Source organism: Pichia kudriavzevii, chromosome 1 (genome assembly GCF_003054445.1).
Source record: "Pichia kudriavzevii chromosome 1, complete sequence".
Taxonomy (NCBI): Eukaryota; Fungi; Ascomycota; class Pichiomycetes; order Pichiales; family Pichiaceae; genus Pichia; species Pichia kudriavzevii.
In genome coordinates this window covers 130414-143605 of record NC_042506.1, presented here as the reverse complement: position 1 = coordinate 143605, position 13192 = coordinate 130414, and the positions used below count along the sequence as shown (strand labels likewise).

General features: G+C 36.5%; 6 protein-coding genes across 6 annotated transcripts; 3 read left to right on the top strand and 3 right to left on the bottom strand.

Moving 5' to 3' along the window:
* Nucleotides 1-112: 112 nt before the first annotated feature.
* C5L36_0A00690 (uncharacterized protein) lies at nt 113-3232 on the bottom strand (the record flags this gene model as incomplete). The annotated part of the gene is made up of 1 exon (XM_029463074.1): nt 113-3232. One exon carries the CDS (start codon nt 3230-3232, stop codon nt 113-115), a length of 3120 nt encoding a protein of 1039 aa, XP_029318934.1.
* A 629-nt stretch (nt 3233-3861) lies between these two features.
* On the top strand, nt 3862-4116 carry C5L36_0A00680 (uncharacterized protein; the record flags this gene model as incomplete). Its single annotated transcript, XM_029463073.1, has 1 exon — nt 3862-4116. One exon carries the CDS (start codon nt 3862-3864, stop codon nt 4114-4116), a length of 255 nt encoding a protein of 84 aa, XP_029318933.1.
* Nucleotides 4117-4336: 220 nt separating this feature from the next.
* Nucleotides 4337-7438, bottom strand: C5L36_0A00670 (uncharacterized protein; the record flags this gene model as incomplete). The annotated part of the gene is made up of 1 exon (XM_029463072.1): nt 4337-7438. One exon carries the CDS (start codon nt 7436-7438, stop codon nt 4337-4339), a length of 3102 nt encoding a protein of 1033 aa, XP_029318932.1.
* A 153-nt stretch (nt 7439-7591) lies between these two features.
* Nucleotides 7592-9040, top strand: C5L36_0A00660 (uncharacterized protein; the record flags this gene model as incomplete). The annotated part of the gene is made up of 1 exon (XM_029463071.1): nt 7592-9040. One exon carries the CDS (start codon nt 7592-7594, stop codon nt 9038-9040), a length of 1449 nt encoding a protein of 482 aa, XP_029318931.1.
* A 263-nt stretch (nt 9041-9303) lies between these two features.
* On the bottom strand, nt 9304-10989 carry C5L36_0A00650 (uncharacterized protein; the record flags this gene model as incomplete). Its single annotated transcript, XM_029463070.1, has 1 exon — nt 9304-10989. The coding sequence occupies one exon, from the start codon at nt 10987-10989 to the stop codon at nt 9304-9306; it is 1686 nt and encodes a 561-aa protein (XP_029318930.1).
* A 940-nt stretch (nt 10990-11929) lies between these two features.
* On the top strand, nt 11930-12628 carry C5L36_0A00640 (uncharacterized protein; the record flags this gene model as incomplete). Its single annotated transcript, XM_029463069.1, has 1 exon — nt 11930-12628. The coding sequence occupies one exon, from the start codon at nt 11930-11932 to the stop codon at nt 12626-12628; it is 699 nt and encodes a 232-aa protein (XP_029318929.1).
* Between the last annotated feature and the right edge of the window lie 564 nt (nt 12629-13192).

Genomic DNA, 13192 nt, shown 5'->3' with positions numbered 1-13192 from the left:
CATTTACAGCTTTTAGCGTCGTTGTAAAACTTTAAAAATACGTATATAAAGTTGAATTATTCTACAGTTGAAATTGAGTGATAATTTCATTATATAGTACAGCTACCTTTGGTTATCCCTTCCTTAAAGTTATTTCAGTCGGAATCTTGAAATTCGAAAACTGTCCCTCAAGATATATTTTAGAGAGAACGCTATCGAACTGGCCTGATTCCTTCAATTTTAGGTATTCTTTGTACAAAAGTAGTGATGAAACTGCATCCTCTATGGAATTATGGTTGCTCATCTGGACGTCTTTCTTTAATACATGGTGAGCTAAGAATTTCAAACCTAGTTTACGTCTTTCCTTTTTCAAATAGAACAACTTTCCTGTGTCTCGGACTTGTGTAGGTGGAATATAAATATTTATCATTCTAAAATCACTTGAAAGCCAGTGTCCAATGAATACACATCCCATGTTTAGGAGAAGCCATATTCTTCTATAAGCAACTTGCAGATGGACCAAACTTTTGTTTGAAACTTTGGGATCTAAATCTCCGTGAGTGATTCCGGAATATGCAGTTTTGTAGTCATGGACTGGCTCATCAGTTGCAATATAATCATCGATAAAACACTCGCCTTCCCTCTTACCCTCTCCTCTAACTACAGATATTCGAGCAAGTGAAAGTTTTGCAGGCCTCACCAGGGTTTTAGATCCGTCACTATTAAATTCATATTCTGCGGGAGAAAGCTCAACAAATTCTGCATCAAGAGCAACTAACGTTCCTGGTTTGATTTCTTCATCCTTACTTAATAGAGTGTAATCAATAAGTTTGTTTTCTCTATCACCACTCACAAATTGATCTCTATAGAGAATATCTTTATTCAAATTTTCCATATATATATTAGGGTTAAACTCATCATAAATTCCGACTTCTTTATAGACAACAACAACAGGTTTTTTCCACCAATGTGCAACCTGTAGCACTTCTTCTTCTGTAACCTCCATGGACAGAAAATCATTGAAAAGATACCATGTACCTGAATCGTTTGCGTTCTTCCGTATTTTAGAGTAGGTCACCAAATGACTTTCATTGTCTCTATTGGTAATTTGTGCAGTGTATCCTATAAGTTCGTATCTTTTCATATCTGTTGCTGTTCCCCCAATTGTATTTGTTCTTAGCACTGGGGTTCCTAACGGAGAAAGAGCATAATAAAAATTTGGAACTAACCATCCCGTCAAGTACCTTATCTCGTTCATTTGATGATTCGTTAAGTCAATGTTAAGTACAACCACATGTGATAATTTGTTAATGGTTAGAGACGCATTAACGGGGTGAATTTGAGCACAGTTTTCACAAGTTATACTTTGTTGGGCATGTTTGTTTATTGAAGCTTCCATATAGTTCAAAATAGTAACTGTGGTAGGAATTGTGAGCAGTGATGGTAACGTGTTAATGTCAATTGAGTGATACATTGCTACCCGCTTGTGAGTTAAAGAGCAAAAGTTTGAAAATATGTTAGTTTCTGTTAGAACTCCGCATATGTCGTTTAATCTATTGGGTTGCTCCGTCCCGTAAAGTTTACACTCATCAAGCGCTAGTCTATCCAATAAAAATCTATTAAATGTTTGTATTAGCCTTCTTTGTTTGAAGTCATCCCGAGACATACTTGTATCTTTTGTTAGACCAAGTTGTTTAGCCTTTTCAAGTTGAGAGAAGATAATTTGAAAATTGGAAGCAGCACAATGCTTACCATTTGATTTGTTCATCATATCATATAAGTACCCCAATTCAACAAGTAAGTTTGGTTCCATAGTAACATCTTCTGATAGAGACAAAAGTGCATGGTTGAATATTGGAGCAATAAATCTGTACAATTGTAAGATTGGATTCAAAAATGAGTTTCCTGAATTAATTTCAAGACCAGAGTATTTGGTTTTATTGTATATGTCGAAATCGAAATCGTCGACACCGAACTTACTGTATAATATTGATAGCTGTTTGTAAGCATTGGGTACATCGTTATTTGTAGATTTTAAACTAAATATTTCATTTGCTATGGCCTCTTCCTTTATTTTATTTTGAGCATTTTCGTAATCATCGATTTCACTGTCATCATCCTTTTCACTTAAGAACCGGGGAATTACTGTCCCATTTTTTGTTAGTGACGAAATACTGGTGTACTTGTTTGCAAGGTTTCTTGGCCCAAACTTTTCCCGATTATATCGTGCCACGACTACCCCATTAACTACTTCTGAGCTTCTTTGAATCTCTGGATCGATTTGCCTAGGCAAAGCCCCCACTTTGAAAACGAGGTCACTAGGAAATGCGGATAATAGTGGCGTATGAAATGGGGGAACTTTAACTAAACTCAGTGGGCTTTCAGGAGAAACAATATGATTTTCTGCAGGTATTACCTCGCTGACGGGTGTCGGGTAAGTTAGAGGAGAGTTAAAAAGAGCAAATCCTGAATTCGGTTCGTTGGACTTGCTTGACCACAAACTCAATTTATGCGATCCATCAACAAAAGCCAAAAACGAACCCGATGTTGCCATATCAAATGCAGTGATATATGTAGAAATTTCTGCCTGATATATATTCAGCCTTGTAGGATTTTTCACATCTAAAAAATTCATATGACCGGCAGATGATGAAATCAAAATTACATTTGGCATCGTCGGATGGTGAAATACTTTAGCAGCACCCGCCGGAAACGGGATTGGTGGTAGAGTAGTTAATGATTTGAGATCAAACGAATTCACAAAAGTGTCAGGAATAAACTGTTCTTTTTTCACTGAAAATCCACTCGTAAGAAGGTTATTGTCCTTTACGGAAATATCTGAAATACCTGAAGAATGCCCCTTGAAAGTCTTTAGTATGTTATGAGTTTTAGGGTCCATTATATCAATAAAGCCATCGCTTCTTCCCAGTATAATATACTTCAAATTTGTCTCCATCATGACAACAGTATGTGGGTAATGAAAAGAACCCGAGATGCAATGATTAACAGTATCAACTTTAAAAATCCGAGAACCAGTTGCATCCTTGTCGCCCGCAACTAACAATTCAGTTTGGGTATTTGAAGTATATGACATTGTATTGAGACCTTTTAGTTCTTCTGAATGAATATTGAAAAGTGTGACTCCTTCAGATGTTCCTAAGCGGATAGAACCAAAAGACAAGGATAACACACCTTTTTTATGGTTGATTATTTTCAATATTGGCTCATTATGTGCCTTCACAGATGTGTACATGCTTAAACTAGAGCCAGTATAGGAGGTTAAATATCCTCTTGAGTCCCCTACCCATAGTAGAGAATGTGAATCATCAAACTTTATGCATGTGACTAACACAGGTGTATCGTTAGTCAAAATGTTTCTGTTCTTTGGAAATCGAACAACGTTTGTAGCATTCAACTATTTTGAGTGAAAAATTGGTGAAAATAATGTTAGTAAGTCATGCACACATATGAAATGCTAGTCACTTTTCGAACAAAAGACAAAACAGAATAGCTCTTACACTAAGATACATACCAGACTCCAATCATCCATTTTGGAGAGTTAAATTATACCGCAGCAAACAATGGTTCGAACCAATGAAACCTTAGCTGCGTTTTTTGCAAGTTTATTTGGGTCTTCAAAGATATTCCATGAATAGCAAGAGGTGTCTTCAAAATGTTATAGTATCATTGAAATCATGCTACTAAAATCGACGCGAATAAAAGCAGTAATCGACGCTGCCACTAAACCCAGACGTGCCAATAAAAAAATTCCGCGTCTCCTGTGAACATGATTTAGAACTGTACTACAATGGAGGTTATCAATATGGTTAAACATTAAACATCCGAAAAAGCAGATAGGTGAAACCAAAGAAGGGGATCAGTATGCTTTTTAACAACTTTAAACTCGGTTTGCAAAGGATTGGTGCAGCAGCTGCGGTAAACAAGCATGCGTGCGCTCATAATCACTCTCATTTGAACATGAAGATTCAACCTAATTTCATGACAAATTTGGCAAGAACTTACAAGATCAGAACCGCTGTCAAGAAGTTTTGCTCAGAATGTTATATTGCTAGAAGAAAAGGAAGAGTTTACGTCCTTTGTAAAGCTAATCCTAAACACAAGCAAAAGCAAGCTTAAGCCAACTAATAATTAGTCAAGAACATTTTAAAGAATAAGTGCTCTGCTAAGTTTTTCTTGTTTATAAATTCAAAATACATCTGGATAAAAGTATATACACTCTATTATATACCTGTATATTAAATAATTCGTCAAGTCTCAATAATCAAATTCTTCATTATTTCAGATTCTACTTTTCAATACACTCTTAGAAAAGTCTGCTCAGGTATCAATTATGATATTACAAATTCCAAATTGAAAGACCAGCACCACCAATCAAAGCATATTTTTTTCCATTTGCAAAATGCGTAATCTCGGAACACCCAATGTCAGCAACGGTAGAGTATTTGTTGGCAACCAATTTCAAACCATTGTTAATGTTCCATAACTTAATTGATTGGTCAACCGCACCAATAAGAACTTGGTTTTTGTTGACATGTGTGATAGTTGTAATTGTAGAAGAAGCAGCGGATGCTTCAAACGACTTGAGGTCAAGCTTGGTTTGGGATCCGGGACATTTGTAGAGCCTCAAAAGTGCAATAGCATTATCATCACCACCAGTCACTATTGAAACTTCATTTTGGGAAGTTTGTGTTGTTGCTAGTGCCCTGATTGACGATTGATGAATCTGCTGATTGATTAATAGTTTACCTAGCTTCATTATTTGCATACCAACATCAACAGGTTTTTTTCTCAATTTGACACTGTTTTCCTCATACTCAGCAACAAAATATTTGTCGGTAGTTTCTGAGATATCATAAATTGTAAGATGCCCATTTGTAGAACCAATCATGATATGCAGTTTTCCGCCAATACAAACAAACCTGACATGAAAAATGCAGCATTGCATGTAAGCGTCATCAATCAAAGTGCTAAACTTCTTTTCTTCGAAATCAAAGTAAACAACTTTAATGGCGGAATTAGAATATACTGCGACAATTAGGCATCCTCTTGCTGTATTCTCCGAAAAAACCTCAATGGAGTCAAAATTCATAATTCTTAAATCTGGGTTCTTTTCACTTGGCTTCAAGGATGCATTCATACTCATACACTTCTTTCCGTCACATTCAGTGATTTTCCATATGAATAATTCCTCCCTAGCTGAAGATGTTATGATATAGTTTCTATTAATGGCATGGATAGATTGCAAACCAGCCACATGTTCTCTATAAGTCCAATGTAGCTGGAAATCACCGTTCTCCTTCAATGTACCAATTTTCAATGTGGTATCTTCGGCACCGGTTATGACAACCTTTTCATTTTCGTCCTCAGCATCAACAATACAAATATCTCTGACCTCCCTACCATGAAGTCCTGTGGCAAGCGTTTCGACAGCTTCAGCTTCACCCTTTTCAACCAATTGTACTTCAGAAGCACGTGTGTAAATCAGTCTATATTTCAGGCGATTATCAGATTCATTTACCCAGTGTTTAAAAAACCAACGTCGATGTGGACCACCACAAATCTCACGTAAGATTTCATATTGTTTTGTTTCATTCCAAATGAAAAAACTATCGGATTTAAAGCCATAGAAAATTAAGTCCCCATTAGGAATCTTGAAACCACCTTCGAGAAAACCCTTTTGAATTCTGCTGCTCTGGAGGAACTCGTACTGGAGATTATCATGTATTTTCATGAGGTGGTATGTACCATCTTTGTTAGTCAAATGGAAAATACACTCTTCATGATCTAAAGACTTTAAAGAGGAAATAGTATCACCTTTGAATAAATGACTGTAAACTTTCGTAGGTTTGTTTTCTGCGGATTTGATTTGATATACAATCAATGTAGCATACCTACAACCAACTAAAAGATACTCCTTCGCTTTATTATATTCAACAGAACTAACACATACCTTTTCATCCGGTTTTTCTAACAAAACTTCATACAGGACTTGTAGAGTAACTGGGTCAAATTCTTGATAAACCAATGGGTGCTTAGGATTAGGTGATTCAAAAAGAGCAAAATATTTACCATCGTACTCATGAATCAGAATGTTATTCAATCTGTTAAAATGGGAAGAAAGATCAATTTCATTTTGTTGGATCACCTCACAATTTTCATTGAACTTCATGATAATGACTCTACCTAGCTTGCTGCCTAATACACAAATAGGCGAACTTTCAAAACCTTTCAAAACACAAAATTTCTCAAACCTGGAATCGGTAAACAGTGGAGACCATGATTTATGATCCTTTAGTACCATCGCTTTTCCTTCGGAGGTGACTGCATACAAACCATAGCCAAAATCAACATACTCTTTTATGAGCTCACCTTTCTCTAAATCATAATTGCACTCTCTAAATATATCTTTTAATTCCCACCTATGACCCCAATATCCTTTTCTACCCTGCTCATTTAAATCAGTAACTAAGATTTTACCATCTGCACCACCAGTGAATCCTATCATTTTCTCATCGTCAACAGCCAAACTCCAAACGTGTCTACCAGTGTGTCCTAATATAATCCTCTCTTGCTTTATTTCATCAGCACCGTCTTTGAAAGTCCAAATACGAGCAGTGCAGTCTTCTGAACAACTGAGCATGTTGAACCCATCGGCGGTCATATTATAGATGGTCAATCCCCATATACGAGAACCATGACCCCAGCCATTAGATAATAAATTACCAGACTCCATGTCCCACACTTTTATGGATCTGTCATCAGAACAGCTAATTAAATACCTACCATCAGGTGAAGCATTAACGCTAAAAATCGAACCTTCATGTAAAGTCAGGTTATGCTTAACTTTTGCAGTCTCTAATTCCCAAACTAAAATACCATTCATAACAGTGCCCGCTAACACTGTAATTTTGTTGTTGTCTCTATTTAAGTGTAGAGTACCTGAATAGAGGATAGATTTCCAATTACAGTCTATGGTTTCCAATAATTTCGGCCTATCGGAAACGAGTGTGACATGGTGAACAACATTGTGTGAGTTTAAGATATACAAATCAGTTGAACTTTGAAATACACAATGGAAAATCCAATCACCGACACCTAAAAGTGGTAACTCAAAATTTTCGTCCTTGAATTGATCTAACGTGAAAATAGACAAAGATCTACCTCCCCAAACAACAAGTTGGAATGCTTCACCGTTTTTGATAAACTCAATACCATGAATTTTATTTCTTTTGAAAACGATCCTTTTAAATAATTTTTCACCTGTTACGTAATTGTAAATTTCTAATGTTGGCCCGTTACCAGCAAGTAAAAGTCCATCAGAAAGAATTTTCAGTGAACAAATGGGACCCATATGCTGAACCGGAATCATCTTAACCTCTACCATCTGCGGGGTACTAGAGATTTCTTGACTATGGTTCTTTTTTTTTTCAACCACCATTTTCTGTTGAAAGAAAAAAAAAAAACTTCAACAGGCATTAGTAGAAATGCATGCGACATGAACCCACCATAACGTACACTCTAAGTTATTTTTTAGAGATATTACTTAACCAGATTTTAATTCTGTTTCGACCAATACGGCAACCAACTCAAAATGAGTGTACCCACAAGAAGAGTCCACGATCTGGATATTACAAATGATCAGAAACAGAAGCAGAGCAGGAAAACAGTGGATTATTTTACCCCGTTGGGTAAGTACATGATCACGAAAAACGTATACAATAGAAGACGTCGAAGTGCATTTGCTATCGGTTCAGTTCGTCCAGATCCATCATTTATCACTGATCTTCCACCTTCAATGGTGAGCAATCCATCAATCGTTGATTTAAATTGTAAATTTACACATGTATCAACAAATAAAACAAGACATGCAATACATGCAGTTAAGTGGACACCGGATGCAAGAAGGATTTTGGTATCTTCTTATAGTGGAGAATTCACTTTATGGAATGGTCTAACCTTTAGTTTTGAATCTATTATGCAAGCGCATGATTTACCAATCTTTTCATTAGAATATTCACATAATGGTAAATGGTTAATTAGCGGAGACCAATCCGGTTGTATTAAATACTGGCAACCGAACTTCAATAATGTCAATATCTTAAATAAGGGACATGAAAATACTGTAGGGGAATTGAAATTTTCGCCTAACGATTCAAAGTTTGTTAGTTGTTCAGACGATCAAACTTTGAAAATTTGGGATTTCACAACAGCCAGGGAGGAGAGAGTTTTAAAAGGTCACCATTGGGACGTTAAAAGTTGCGATTGGCATTCTTCACTTGGATTAGTCGTCTCAGGATCAAAGGATAATTTAGTTAAGCTATGGGATCCTAGGGATGCGACTTGTATAACCACACTACATGATTTTAAACATACTGTTTCAAAGACGATTTTCCAGAAAGGAGGTAATGAAAGACTATTGGCAGCATGCTCAAGAGATCAATCAACACGTATTTTTGACTTAAGGATGTTAAGGCCTATCAGTAATATAAAAAGTGACAGAGAGGCCGATTTAACATCCCTTGCATTTCATCCAATACATTCTACAATGTTATCAATTGGCGGTTATGATGGATCTTTAGCACACTATGATCTGTCCAAGACAGCCGAAATAGAGATTTTCAAAGATAACAACGCCAAACTGGGGAATATCGAAGAGGAGGATAAAAAAATTGCAGGCAAAATGAAGGAACTTAGGAATTCGAACGATGTTAATTTGAAAAGTGAAATATCAGATTATGTTTTCAATAATTTGAACAACCGTGGAACACCCGTAATAAACGATGCATGGCATTCTATTCCACATGCACACGAAAAGGCAATTTATTCTATCGAATACCATCCACTAGGTCATATGTTATGCACTGCGGGTGCTGATAAATCAATGAAACTGTGGTGCCGTGCCAGACCAGGAGACAAAAACGCATTTAAAGACTTGGCACATACAGGCGAGGAAAATGTTAAAGATGACGAGTTCAAGGATAATAATGCTCTTGCGTTAGGAGGTATACCTGGTCTAAACAGTATACCTGGTTTCAGTTAGATGGTGCCTCGTACTGTTTTTTTTTTTCCTCTTAATCATTAAACTGTTCATTAATTTGGCTGACTTTTTCTTTTCAAAAAAAAAAAAAAAGGTCATGTATATAAAGTTATAAACCGAAAGTACAAGTGAAAAATAGAAGGGTAAATGTAAAGGTCATTAGCAGGAAAGCAGAGGTATATTAAGGTGATGAAAAGAAAGAGTGGTAGAAAGCAAAACATTTTTATATGATAGTGCATAAAGCAACACTTTAACAGCAGGTAAAATCAATAAAGGTCAATTCTTGATGATGATAAAACTTTTGGAAATTGTACTTTAGTGTGCGAAACCTTGTCATCACAATTATTTGATTCGTCATTTTCGTGTTTAACAACAGAGTTGATGGTACCTGAAGGTTCCTTCTGAACGTTTTTGACATCGTCAACAGATACGGGTTTTGAGAAATGTGTAGTGATCGGTTTATAATGCCCACCAGTGTAAAATTCATCTACTTTGGTAAGATATTCTCCGGCATATTTTGTTCTATAGCTAATCAAAAATCTATAGAGTAAGTCTAAAGCAATTTGGTTAAAAGTCAGATTTTGATGTCGAGTATCGTCGTGGTGATCCAAACCACAGTCATAATAAATCGAGTCACCAACATTATCAATACCGAAATATTTAACGTTTAAATGCTGGATTTCATCAATAGTGACCTTTTCATAGGAGTTTTCGTATCTGTAAATTCTACCTAGGAAATCGTTGATTGCATTATCATGCGGCATTGCTTTATAGTCTTTATTTTTAGACTTTTGTTCAATGTTATACCTTCTTAATGCTCTATTTGAACACTTAACTTCTAATAGAAGAGGGTTGATTCGAACACCTGTTTCTTTGGAGACTTTCTTTATGTAATCAAAAATAGCCTCTCTTCTTACCTTGGTTGTATTAGTTGCATCCAATATACCGATATCGGTTTTATCATTAACCAAGAAGTCTGTTAGATTTTTCAGAGCTTCGAAAGCGTAAAAATCTCTCAATTTTTGGGAGGACTTCAAGTCATTAAAGTCGAATCTATGATGTCCTTCCAGCTCATAGGCCCTTCTGATTTCACCTGCATTATAAGAGTCGACACGCACTTTCCCGTCTGTATTTTGGTTGACATAATCCATGAAATCATGAATCATTGTTGATTTTCCGCAAGCGGGTAAACCAATCAAAACAAACGCCCACTTCTCCTTATAGTTCCATTTTGATTCATCTTTGTAATCGGGTATGACGGTAGTGATGGTATCATCTATTGTATGCGAGCAACCACAGGTGTCAGTTGAGGTCGTAGTCTTGGTCAAGGGTGACAACATTGAAGCATGGTGATGATCAATATCCGAATCAAAGTAGCCATCGTCGTTGTCATCAGACTCGTCGTCTTCCAAATGGAACTGGGCCCTGATATTGTCACGTAAAGTGTGTACGTCGGTATCATCAACATCCAGATTGGAACTATTCAAAGACGTCAAATCTTCATGCAATGTACCATTATAAGGAATTTTCTGATGTTCATCATCAGTTGTGTATTGGGAAGGTACGCTTCGGTCGCTATCTATGTCCAAATCAATGATCTTCAATAAATCGCCGCATTCGTCATCTATAAGATTTGGAGAATATTCGGTCGTTGCCGTTTGATTGGATAACATCGAATGAAGGGAAGAAGAGGATTGTGCATTTGCCAGGGTGACTCCTGAGGAGGAATTCGAAGAATTTGAAAATTTCAGTGAGTTTTTAGTGGATGCTTTTAATAAATTTAGGGAATCATTTGAATGTGAAGGCGATTTAGTATGTGTGTGATTGTTTGAATGAATTGTATGTACTGGCATTGAGTTTGTATGTGACAAGACAGGTGGATTAAAGTATTCATCCAAGTTATTCATCGATACCGTCGATTGAGAAGGCAAGTGGATTCTATGTATTGGCATATTGATTCAATAATCTATTTTTTGTGTGTTTGATATTAGCTTCTTCTCTGCTTGATAGATGTTTCCCTTGCAAGATTATACCTGAAAATAAACGTCTATTTTTTAGATCTTCGGGAAAAAAGCGGGGTTTTAAACTTTGGCTAGTTTATGTGAATTTTATACTTTTTCTTGGATCTTCCTTGTATGGGTATATATTGAGAGATACAAGGCTGGGTTCCACTAACAGAGTATAATTGTTCCAGAGGGAAAAGGGGGGGGGGGGGGGAACAGAAAGACAGTACTGTGTAAGAAGAAAAATAAAAAGAGAAAGTGGCAAAGAGGGGCCAACAAGCAAACAGTAATGAGGAGGTATCATCTATTACCCAAAGGGCAGAACAGAATTTTAAATATCATTAGAATGAACAATAGATGATCATTCTATCACGTCCGGAAAAACTTTTCTCGTTCCTTTTGTTTTTCCTGTTTTTCGGAGTGGAGTTCTCCTCCTCCTTAAATTTTAGTTTCCCACAATCTGGTCTAAGTCAAATCACTTTTTTTTTTCCCCATTTTTTTTTTTTAGCCACTCAGTATCAACATATTTATTTTCTTAATCCTATAAACTGAGCCTCCCATACTATTGTTTCCCCCGCCTCCTTTTTGTTCTTCGAGGCCTTTGCGCTGATTCGCGCTTTCCTCTTTCGGGCTTATTGGCTCTTTCTGCCGTTATTTCCGTTTCCGGTTTTTTTTTTCTTTTTTTCCCTCTTTTCTCACTCGCAAAAAAATTCATTTATGCCATTTTTTTGAATTTTTGTGATATTCTGTAGATACACAAGTAATAGGGTACAAGCCTTGTTCGGCTAAGAAGGGGTCACCTATTGTTATACCTTATATATTTCAAACAATAACTACATATCCATTTTCCTGTCCATTATTTGCTGTCGAACAAAGAACAGCATCCTCAATGCCAGCGATACGCCCACACAAACCTTCTACGTATTCTCAGCTGCGGAAACTTGCCCGTGGTATCTCTCATGAGTTGAAAAGGAGAGATTCCTTTTATTATGGAGATGATGGCTCGGATGCTGCAAGGTATGCATTTTTTGCCTTTGCAGTTGTTGCTCTAATATTGTTTATCTTTTTCACATGTGTTGTCAACAAAAGGAGACTAAGGACTGGTAGATCACCCATTATTTCGTCCTATCTAGCGCCTCCGAATTATCAGCAATCTCAGTCGCAATATAATGCAAATACAACTGGTGGTGCAAACTTGCCTACGTATACTCCCAATGCCAATCCTTCTCAAGATGTAGGGTACTACGATAAAAATGGTAATTTTATACCGGCTATTAAAGACTCTCAGGGCAATGTCTTGAATCCCAACCCCGATCTTGTCAATAATTCGACAATCAACAATACTGGTGTTGAGTTGTCAACCGATATCCCCACAGCTCATACCCAACCTCCTAATATTTATGAACCACAGTCAACTAATGACATGACTTACACAAGACCCAATGGCCCTCCTCCAACTCAAACATATAATACGTCGCCTATCCAAATGGGCACTTCTTCTAGTAATATGAATGAACTTGATGACGATCCTGAATTGCCCCCTTACGAAGCACCACCCTTACCCGAGAAGAGTCACTATAGAGCTTGAATTTGGACTGAAACTCAACAAAACTCTACATTTTTCTTCTTTACTGATCTTTCACTTTTTGTTTTCAACACCGTTCAGAGGTACCTTTAATATTTTTCTAGTTAATTTGCAAATTTGTATACTTTATGCATGCCCATAACTGTCCTAATGTCTAACAAACTGTGTTTTAATCACTGGGCCTGATTGTTAATGCCATATTCTCTGCCTTTCTTTCTTAATGTAATTGCTTTCTCCTTGTCTTTAGAAAATAACGCCACTCTTACCATAATGGAGTGTTATCGGATATAAATATACAAACATGGTGACTTCACCCTTTTAATCATTGGAAAGAAACTTCCATTTCCTAACTACTACTATCCATTATTTAACCTTAAAAGGAGGTATGTTTCCAATATCCATGCCTTTAAGATCCACAATTAGTAAATACCTTAAATGGGGTTGTACCAATAGACACAAATTTAGTTAACCCTTACTATAGCAAACGCCTCATCACTTGTGATGAAGGTTTCAATATCCTGATTCAACTCACTGTATCAATCAGTTGTTTTCTTTTTACAGTTATAC